Source organism: Carya illinoinensis, chromosome 9, assembly GCF_018687715.1.
Source record: "Carya illinoinensis cultivar Pawnee chromosome 9, C.illinoinensisPawnee_v1, whole genome shotgun sequence".
NCBI classification, from domain to species: Eukaryota; Viridiplantae; Streptophyta; class Magnoliopsida; order Fagales; family Juglandaceae; genus Carya; species Carya illinoinensis.
In genome coordinates, this window is record NC_056760.1 from 4,051,530 (window position 1) to 4,062,500 (window position 10,971).

At 37.7% G+C, this 10,971-nt stretch overlaps 2 protein-coding genes across 6 annotated transcripts in view; both read right to left on the reverse strand.

Moving 5' to 3' along the window:
- Positions 1-184: 184 nt before the first annotated feature.
- LOC122277789 lies at positions 185-4,368 on the reverse strand. 4 transcript variants are annotated; one of them, XM_043087939.1, is made up of 5 exons: positions 4,227-4,368; positions 2,912-3,049; positions 2,695-2,826; positions 1,757-2,143; positions 185-483 (listed from the first exon to the last, which is right to left on the reverse strand). In XM_043087939.1, the coding sequence occupies exons 1-5, from the start codon at positions 4,244-4,246 to the stop codon at positions 345-347; spliced, it is 816 nt and encodes a 271-aa protein (XP_042943873.1). In that variant the 5' UTR covers positions 4,247-4,368; the 3' UTR covers positions 185-344. The 4 variants fall into 4 exon arrangements, with proteins under 4 accessions (XP_042943873.1, XP_042943872.1, XP_042943875.1 ...); XM_043087938.1 differs by having other exon boundaries at positions 3,483-4,337; XM_043087941.1 differs by having other exon boundaries at positions 4,202-4,328.
- A 540-nt stretch (positions 4,369-4,908) lies between these two features.
- LOC122277788 (nuclear pore complex protein NUP93A) overlaps positions 4,909-10,971 on the reverse strand; it is a 17,693-nt gene continuing 11,630 nt past the window's right edge. Inside the window, exons 11-15 of one of the 2 annotated variants that reach the window (XM_043087937.1) lie at positions 10,680-10,766; positions 9,563-10,465; positions 8,772-8,953; positions 5,754-6,045; positions 4,909-5,180 (exon numbers count right to left, since the gene is read on the reverse strand). In XM_043087937.1, the coding sequence (XP_042943871.1) occupies positions 5,103-5,180; positions 5,754-6,045; positions 8,772-8,953; positions 9,563-10,465; positions 10,680-10,766 (1,542 nt within the window). In that variant the 3' untranslated portion in view covers positions 4,909-5,102. Of the gene's footprint in view, positions 5,181-5,753; positions 6,067-8,771; positions 8,954-9,562; positions 10,466-10,679; positions 10,767-10,971 lie in introns of both variants that reach the window. The other variant, XM_043087936.1, reaches the window with a different exon arrangement.

Below are 10,971 nucleotides of genomic sequence, written 5' to 3' on the forward strand. Positions count from 1 at the left end.
TACTTTTTTAATTTGTTTTCAAATAAATGTAACACGTTTAAAAGTGTTTTAAACATATAATTAACAAACAGTAAATAACATTTTAATAGTAGAATTTATTACTTGAGTTATAAGTTATATTTCTCACCGCAATTCCAAACATGCACTAAGCTATTAGTACATATACAGACTATATAAACCGAAATTGCTCAAAATTTCTCAATCATATATAAACCGAATGTCAAATCATTATAGCACAGTGATTGCATGTTACTTTTTAGACATTTATAACTCCAACCTTGCTTTAAAAAGCTATCGCTATCTGTTGGATGTACCTATTAATCACGGCATCCATGCTGGCAGGGTCAAGGTAGGATGGGAAGCTTCGCAACCTCAAAGGAAAAGTAACACACTCGTCCATACTCTACATGACAAAACAGTAAAGGAAAGCCTCCACACTGCCTCTCAAGGACTTCAACGTCTGCTATGGATGGTGGATCACCCCTACAATAGAAGGCAAGTCGTGAGGAATTCAGAAGCTTATGCAGATCCATTGATAGAAGTGAATATAGATCTCTTTCAAAGCAAACTGGAAAAAACAAAGAACAAGCAAGGATGCATTAATGAAAATTATTTTAAAAAAAACGAATTTTGATACATTAATTGATCTTCTTCAAGCAGAGATTACAATTATTTTGTGGATGAAGACACCAAACTTTTCAATGATGATAAAGAGACGCCTCCTTCTCAGGATGCCAATTTCAAGAAGACTCTAGAGCCTTATTACATCAGAAGCAACGTGATGACAATTTCTAATGTTATATTTCCAAAAACTGCACAAAATATATTATGCTTTCATTTTTCTTTTTCCATCTGCATAGATAACTAAATGGTTTTTTAGGTCTACGTTCAGAGGGACTTTAGTGGAAGCGGAAAGTTCAGTTAAAGCGTGTAGTATTTGCACAGGTTCAACAAGCATAACTGCCCATTTCTTTCGACAGTACTGTTTATCACTTTAATTTAACGAATCCATAAATTTATCCAAGTCCAAAAAATCAGTATGCAAGACCAATCACCAACAAAACCAAGGAAGAGGACAAATTAGGATGAACTGTTCTCTAACTGCTCACAACCGCTAAATGGAACTCTATATTAGTGAAATGTCGGGTATTCCCTTTTGCTTTCTATTTGCTAAAATAACAACTGAATACCTACTCGAAAGCTCCTTTACCCGCCAAGCCAAGGTCTAGAGGGCAACATAGCATAACCTATTTGTATATACTCTAAGAGAAGCATAAATTAAAAATCTTGATACATATGCTCCTCTCTTGTACACTCCATGTGTACTTGGGTTATGCCTTATTATTTGATTTAATAACAACTAATTTTACCCTTTTTATTGGATAAGTAGAATAAAACTTTGTTGACAGAAAAAGGCATAGCACAAGCACACATGAATAAAAACTTGATTTACTTATAAAAATTAATCTTGATTCATATGTTACGATTGTATGGAAAGCACAAGTCCCTTTCCAAGTAAATTTGTCAAGATATTGAAACTCTAGACCTTGAAAATAGAAATGCCATATCTCATTGAAAGGTTTAACAAAAGCACAAATCTTATGATGATATGATTTTTTTTTTTTATAGGTAATCAAGAATATTATTCATAAGAAATGGAGGCATAGCCCAAGTACATCTTATGATGATGTGAAAAACAGTAATTTGCAAATAAGCACAGAAAGAAAAAGGTTAAAAAAATACCAAATATGATTACCTAGTTAAGCAGAGCACAAATCTCGGGTTTCCAGGAGAGGACTTTCTAAACCTGCTGTTTGGGAGATAGACATCAAAAACTGCCCTCGCTTCATTAATGTGCAAATCATTAAACAGTCCGATGATGGACCCCTTGTCTTTTAGTTCTACGTCCACTTCACTGCTTTGTGGAGAGCCTTGAAGAGAAACACTTTCAGAGCTACTCTTAACACCCTTTGTAGACCAAGCAATACCATGCCGCCCAACAATGTAACCAAGGGACTTCAGGTGCCTATAAACTTCAAACAACTCCCAAGCGCATCCACTAACCTTGGCATACATATCCTTTATTGAAAGACTTGTGTCATTGTCATCCATGAGAAGCAATGCCCCTATTTCCATCAAAAACCTACCAAAATAAGAAGCTTCCCTTCACAAATGATTCCATCTCAACAAAGAATGAGAAAAGGACGCAACACAGAATGAAGGACAGTTAATGAGCATTGCCTTTCAACCGGTGAATCGTAAGAAACTCACTGGATAAGATTGAATTTTTAATGAATTTATTGAAATATATCGAGGCATTCCCCCAACCTTCTGACCCTTTTGTCCTTTGACATTTACTTATTAAAAAAAAACATTGATAAAGGGCAATCCATAATCTCCAAACAAAGCCGCATCAGAAAATTCAAACTATTTTTCTCAATTTTTTTGAAGGCATATTTTCTGTTAGACAAAAAGAAAAACATCACCTCTGCGTTACGTTAGGGAATGTTAAATTAGAAAATAAATGTTCAAAAAATTAAGGGTCCCTAAGTATACCAACAAAAATGAGTGGAAATGGAAGGAACTATGGAAAAGACCAGTAAATCCTGGTTTCGAGAGTATCAACAAAACAAAAAAAGATCTGATTCTTTAAAAAAAGGCAATAAGAGATTAAAAAATCTACATTTCACGTACAAAGTTTCCTCAATTGTATAATAAATCTTGCCGCCACGAACTATCCCCATTGTCCTCCACATTTTACCCTTGTTTTCTACAACCTGAGCCATTCCAATTTCATCGATCCAACAGGCCGTCGATTTATCTTTCCTGAGAATAGTGGCCATAACCCAAAGTTACAATATAAACAAAACAAAATTCTTTTTGCCAGTTCTACTCAAAAGCTTTATCATACCTAAACTGGATCTTTGATGTAAACCAAGACTTAAAGTGATGTTCCTCATTGTCATCATCATAATTAATATATTGTAAATAGGCCTCGTTTTCACTCTCCCCGCCTGAAGAACTTTCCCAATCCACAGCCTCCGTCATTCTACCATTCGAAGAAAACAGTACCCAAAGAAACAAATTGCACACTTAGTATTAAACCAATTTGAAAATTTTCCACGTAAACAAATCACCAAGTCATGTAAACTAACTACAGAAGCATGATGAAAGCACATAGACAAGCTGCTAACAAAAAGTTATACAAATTCAACCCTCCAATGTGATATATAAAAAGTTTGGGAACTCATTCGTCAGGAACAAACACACACACAAGAAGAATTAACAACTAAAATAACTAACAAATTTCAAGAAAACCAATTCAAACAGGGTAAGAAAGACCCCAGCCGTGTCTTTATTACTGCAATTTGTTCCTAGCGACTATCCATTATCTAGCCAAGCCATATACACCAAAAATAAAAATAAAAAAAGACGACCAAGTCATTTCACTCACACCCAACAATAGAAAGAGAGGGCTTTACTTGGTGGAATTTGACCCCCTTTGAGCCAACGGTAACAAATTCCCCATCCAGAGATAGAGGGAATTAGCTTCGATGTCACTGAGCTCTCTTTTGACGAAGAGGTTAATCTAGTCTCCAAAAGTCAACAAGTTCATCCAGACCGTTGATGGAGAAATTGCACTCCAAAACCCTAGTTCCTAGTTGGGATATATTGTGTACTGAAAAGAATCTTAATTCGATTACTTCAGAAGTGAGAGACCCATATTTTTAAAATCAGACACAAAGGATCCCCGAAACGTCGCTTAAGGTTTTTTTTTTTTTGGGAACTCATTTGGTCCAGAGCTGTCCCGTCCTGTTCCCACTGTTTGTCTTTCCCAAAGCTGTCCCAGGCTCCAGCCCTTTGTCGTCTAGTCCCTAGTGTTCACATTGCCCTCTTTGTCCCCCGTAAGAGAAAGCATCACCAAAGGGATACATACCAGGTTGCTCCTAATTATTTCCCAGTGCCTGCAACCAACAAGAGCAAGCTAAAAAATTACCAAAAATTAGTCCCAGCATAAAAGGTTATACCCAGTGACAAAATCCAGTCGGCAGAACCAAAATCCAGTCACAAACTCAACTATGATGTATACCCCTGCCGGGCCCTAACCGACCACTTAAGCAAGCCTAATCTCTCTTATGCCCAGTCCGACGACGACCTATAAGTTAGGGCAACTCGAATGTGGACAGAGAGTGATACGTACGGGGGAAGAGAAATGAGTTCCGAACCTCTTCCCGTGGCTGATCATATATACTTTACGAGATGGTATCTGCACCTTCTCTTCGGCTGCGGCGTACGGCTGTGGCTGATCACCTCTCTTATTCCAATCTTCTCTTTTCTTTTGATTTTCTTGTTTTATGGACCGAAGTGAAGCCCAATGGCAATATGATAGGCTATTGTTTTGATGGTTATCGGGCCGAGCCCTGCTACGGGGATTTGCTTTGGTTGGAAGAAGTCTGAGTTGGAACGTTTGGATATTGTTCTAGGAACAATTAATTTATAAAAAAAAAAATGCTATTTTTTCAATCATCCATTTTAGCAGAGTTACTTAAAATTACTCAATTAAAGATATGACCGCCTTAATGCACATTTTTGTTTTTCGATTTACCTCTAAACACTCGATACAGTCATCAAGCCAACGCTCATAACTCCAGATTATTTTACTGCCCAACTAATTCCGATTTCGAGACCAAGATTTAGCTTCAAATCTAACAAAATTTGTGGAATCACATATGCGGGGTATTCCTCACAGGATGATGGGTGCGATCATCATGCGAGTCCCAGTGGAGGTCACCCTTGGCAAGATGATGACATTGTCCTCTCTTCATCTTTCTTATCTCACTCTCTTATACAAATACAACCGAGTAAATAAAATGGAACAGGAAAAATTGGGTGCAGATTCCAGTCAGCTAAAACAAAGTGCCAAGAAATTCATAACCAACGTATGTATTAACATCTCACACCACATTGGTCAGCATGGTAAGATTGCCTATCTTGAATGACTTTCTTTACAGAAAAGCTACAAACTTGATGCCTCAATCCAATACACCATTGAATTTGCCAGAACGGATCGGGACATCTCAATCTGCTATGCTTTGTGTGCTTCACAAGCTTCGGGCGACCTTTTCATACAGATCACTAGGCCAATTCCTATTCAAATTATTAGCAATAAAGCTTGCAATCTGCAATGAGAAAGTAAAAAAAAAAAAAAAAAAGGAAGATCATTAAACAAGAATGATGCATCAGTTATGCCTCAATAATTACTTCAGAAACCCCCTTTGCTTTCAGTTTTTAAAATGGCAGGTTGCCAAGTAAACATGCGATATATAAAGACGGCACCCTGTCAGAAATAAAACAAAAACTAATTTCTATATTCCAGAAGCTCCACGAAATCTTGAAAATTATTATTATTTAAGAAAAAAAATGAGTACAAAAATTCTAGAAAGTTGGGAAAAGAAACCACATGCACAAACATTCAACATAAAGGCACAACCTTCCTCATTTCACAACTGCTATGCCTCCCAAAAGGTTCACTCCGACTAGCCAGCATGTCAGTATAGTATTAGTAAATATAGTAATTATTAATATAGTAATATTTGTTTCTCACCAACTAATGTTTTGCTTGTGGCCACCGTGGTATAGTTTAAAATTTGTAATCTAAAGAAAGTTTATATAGTTTAATATTTTCTAAATGGAATCCGAGGATAACAGAGGAAAGATAACAGAAGAATGTATTCACTTATATTTCACCATACCTTAGCCCTCAATGCACGGAGTGATCCATCAGTATCTGTCAAATTGTCCAGGCAGGTGAGAGCAACCTTCAGAAGTTCCGGAACACAAGCTTGTACATGAGAAGATAAATTCTGGAACACATCAACAGTAATATCTGGCACTCGTGGATCTAATGGAAGAAATGGAAGTTTGGCAACCTCCCTTAAAGCATCTAGATGATGGCCCATTATTGCCAACTTGTGGATTGATAATATTGCCTCAAGTTGTCTTAACACAGTTTGTTGCTCCAAAACATGCTCTCTCTCTTGAGGACTGGACAGATATTCAGGTGATCTTCAGTTGGAGAAAAGATACGTGAAATAAAATGAAACCATGACATACAGAAGTAACAGAAAGGTGTAACAAGAACAGTCAACGGTTCAAGACTAGGAAGGATTTACAATAAAGTTTTTCATATTTACTGCCGTTGACTAGGAAGGATTTACAATAATGCTTTCCATATTTACTACCACAGTTTCAACTTTTTGAACTTCCCAGAAATTCAACAATTCTAACTAAATAAGCCAAAAAAGGAAAAAGAAATCAAACCAACAGTTACAATATATATATATATATATATATTTGAATGAATGTTTGGATTCAGTGTTAATTGCCAATGAATGTTTGGATTGTAGACTCAAGGAGGGTAAACCAGGTCTCTTGTGTAAGCTCGACATGGAGAAGGCCTACGACCATGTAAATTGGGATTTTTTGTGCTATTTACTTGCGAGATGGGGTTTTGGAGAGAGATGGTTATCTTGGCTTCAACATTGTATAACTACGGTCCGCTATTCAGTTTTGGTGAATGGAACACCGGAGGGATTCTTTACCAGCTCTAGGGGATCCCCTATCCCCTTTATTGTTTGTATTTGTTATGGATGTTTTGAGTTGCATGTTGAGTGCAGCTGTTAGTAGAGGTTTTATTGCCGGTTTCTCGGTGGGAGGGATTAATATATTTCACCTTTTATTTGCTGATGACACACTGCTGTTTTGTGAGCCCGACGGTGTTCATATGCAGTATTTGAGGGCTGTTTTGCTTTGTTTTGAAGCAGTTTCAGGTCTGAAGGTAAACATTTCAAAGTTTGAAATGGTCCCTGTGGGTAGTGTGAACAATATTCAAGGCTTGGCATCTATTTTGGGCTGTCATATTTCACTGCCTTTGCAATACCTTGGTCTTCCATTGGGGCCAGCGTTCAAGACCAAATCTATTTGGGATGGAGTGGTAGAAAAAATTGAAAGAAGATTGGCTGGATGGAAACGGTTATATCTGGCCAAGGGTGGTAAATGGACTCTCATTAAGAGTACACTATCTAACCTCCCCATGGATTTTCTTTCCTTATCTCCGATACCTGCAAGTGTGGCTTCTCGCATCGAGAAAACTTTTTGTAATTTTCTTTGGGGAGGAATGGGGGATGAAGCTAAAATCCATCTGGTGGGTTGGGATAAAGTTTGTTCTCCAATTCGATGGGGAGGATTGGGGGTGCATAATGTAAGGGTTTTCAACAAAGCATTATTGGGGAAATGGTTGTGGAGGTATCATAGTGAAAGAGAGGGCTTGTGGAGAGAAGTGATAGAGTCTACGTATGGGAGTCTTCGGGAGGTTGGTGCTCTAATGAAGTCGGGTGCACATGGAGTGGGATTGTGGAAAAACATAAGAGCTTGTTGGGACAGATTTTCTCAATTTTTCAAAGTTACAATTGGCAGTGGCATCTCGGGTTTTATTTTGGCATGATGTTTGGTGCGGGGACATGGCTCTTAAGCAGGTGTTTCCTATGCTTTACCAAATTGCATGTGATAAAGAGACTGTTGTGGCTGATTTATTGATACGCTCTAATGGTGCTGTTCATTGGAATGTGAGATTTTCAAGAGCTGCTCAAGATTGGGAGCTGGGCATGTTTTCTGGTTTTTTTGACTCTTTATATGCTATATCATTTGGAAATGAGATGAGGGATTGGCTGTTGTGGAATCCAAGTGGAAATAAAAAATTCTCGGTGCGGTCCTTTTATTCGGCTCTTTTGGGCTTATACCATGGTCATAGCTATCCTTGGAAAGCTATTTGGAAGTGCAAGGTACCTTCCAGAATTGCATTCTTTGTCTGGACAGCATCTATTGGACGGATTCTTACCTCGGATAACATGAGAAAACGTGGGTTCATTATTTCAGATTGGTGTTATATGTGTAAGTGTGATGGGGAATCAGTTGATCATCTCTTATTACACTGTGAAGTGGCCCAGTGTTTATGGTACGAAGTTTTTAATAGGATAGGGGTGGCATGGGTCATGCCTAGAAGTGTTCGGGATCTTATATGCTATTGGAAAGGTATCCGGGGAAATGCTCAAATCGCTGCTGTGTGGAAATGATACCTCACTGCATTATGTGGTGTGTGTGCTTGGAGAGAAACAAGAGGTGATTCGAAGATATAGAGCACTCTATGGCTGAACTGAAACGTTTTTTCTACAGTACACTGCTTTCCTGGGTTTCGGCCATTATTTGTAACACAGATGATCTCCATACTTTGCTTGTAACTCTCACTAGTACTTAGTTGTAACCTGGCATGTTCTTTTTATACCTCTAGTGTACTCAGGCTATGCCTATTTTATTAATAAAACTTACTTTTACCTATCAAAATATATATATATATATTTGAAGTAAAAAAATATATATCAATATATTATAAGTGACGTCAATAGTTTCAGACATTAATTTTAAACAAAATTTCAGGAACTGATTCAGGTAGAGGTATTAGATATAAAGATATAATATATATATACCTAGTTTCATTCGTTTCAATAAAGTTTATTACTTATCAAAAAAAATATATATATATATATAGAGAGAGAGAGAGAGAGTCATTAGCAATGTTTCAGAATGTTCATCTGTCTTGAAAATATTTACCACAATCTATCATAAAACTTAGGTGAAAATAACACAGGAACTGGCTGGGACTAGCAACTACCATCAAGAAAAGCACATGTCAAGATGATGGGAATTGGAATAACCTGACTTCAGGATAATATTTATATGTCTCCAGTATCTCATTGCCAGAATGGATGAGGCCAGCGGTCCGGCTATCACCATCTAATCTACCATGTGAGAAAGCGCATACTGCATCAGAGAGGCACTTATTGATGGTATCCAGTGCCGGTGAAAAAGCCCCAACTCTCTTCTGAATTTCTATAGACTGGATTTTTTTTATCAAAATGAAGGGACGAAACAAGACCAAAACATATGGTTAAAACACACCGAAGAAGGTATTAAACTACTCAAAGCAACGCCATTAATATAAAGAAATATCAGCAGTTGAAGATGGTAGAAACATGAATAAGACCATAACTAAGTTAAACTTCAGGGGCAAACAGGAGAAAGCAAAGCTTTTTGGGACATAAACACATGTGAGAAGGAAAATTTTACGACAACTCCAATGCTTACCATTCAAAATTAAGAATACATTTATGATTTTTAACCTATACAAAAATGTCAACAAATAATCAACACTTCATCTAGGAGTCTGAACTCTGAAGAATAGTTAGACCGCAAAGTCATTCCTGCCAAAAGGTACCAGCACCTTTTGCAGATCAAACATAATATAGCCCACCACTAAGACTGAGTGGTAGACTATGGAATATAAAGATCTAAATTGACCAAAAAAAGTGAACTAATTTGATAGGAAGAAGCAATGGGCTCCTTGAGAATGACTAAAACCAAGGTAACGCGGAAAAAAACAAGTCTCAATTTATCCATAAGAAACTACAGAGGTAAGGAAATTGAATAAGGCAAGAGATGAAATTACTTTGTCATAAAGCCCAGCTTCCTGACACCGACGAGCAGCTTCAAGCAGAAATTGATGTCTAGCTTTTGCATCATTCAAAAACCTTCCCAACTCACCTTCTTCTCCTGTACCTCTTGAGCCCAGTAAAAGATAGATCCCACCGTCCCGTAACAACAGCTCAGTAAGAAGTTGCTTCAACATTAAGCTTCTCTGCCTTTGCTGATCCACGTTACCTCTTCCAGTCCATGATAGCTGTCCACCACCCACCACAGCAGCTGCTTGTGCATAATATTCTAATGCCATTGATAGATCTCCAAGACGCAAGTATACAGATCCATACTGCCGAATCATACTAGACGCCTCAGCATAAGCATCCATCACTCCCAGTTTTTGCCCGGCACTGGCACCTTCAGAAAGGACCCCATGGTCTCCCAACACAATTGAAAAGTGGGCAGCATCAATGTTATATCCTTCATCTCCCATTTCCTTAGACAAGTACATGACAGCTGGCAGCAACTGGATACTTAAGAGCAAAACATAAGGGTATACCAAAGGATCCTTTCCATTTTTTGTGTAATATGATGGATCAAATTTGTTCAGGTAGACCTGTAGGTCGTCCAAACTGTATGGTACCAACCCCTCATTCAGAGTAATGGATGAGGCTCCACTTGGGTAGTCCCGTACAGCAGAGAGTTTGAACCATAAGAAATCCTCTATAGTATTGAACAGAGTTGGTAGATCTCTAAGCAGACGATCAATTTGCTTGCGAGAACCAGATATGAGAGCATACAGCAATAACTTTTTCTTATCATATGCGGCTCGGCCCACTCGATCACCCAGTCTTAACATTTTTTCACATTCGTCTGTTGCAGCAGCTGCAGTCTCGGATGATACCATCCCTCCAGTATTGGTCCACTCTGTAAGCTGTCAAAAAAAAATGAAGAACGGACAACTAAAGTGATAAAAGAAATATAGGGTAGACTACACCTACATTTCCTGTGCTTAGAAAATTTGAAACCCGAAGACTATCAATAGAACTGCATTCAACCACATGGATAAAGGTGCACTTTACCATAAAATAAAGTCCCATTTTTTTTCGATACGTACAACTCATTCATAATCAGTACAGAATCTATACCAGGGGAGCAAATTGGTGTGAAGCACGGGATGACAGAGCAACAGTTCTTGCTTCATCATAAAATCCAGTTCTCAAGCAAAAATAGATCTGTAACACAGAGAGTAGATTTAGTGTAAAATGGAGTTATTCAAAAATTGGACAAGAATTAGTTTATAAAATAACTATAATATTCTTTTTAATCGGCAAACTCATTTCCAATGCTGGCACTGCACATTGTAGCCTGTACGCGCTAACTATTCTAACAGTGACAGACCCAGGACAAACTAAAAACTTTTTTTGATAGTTAATAAGA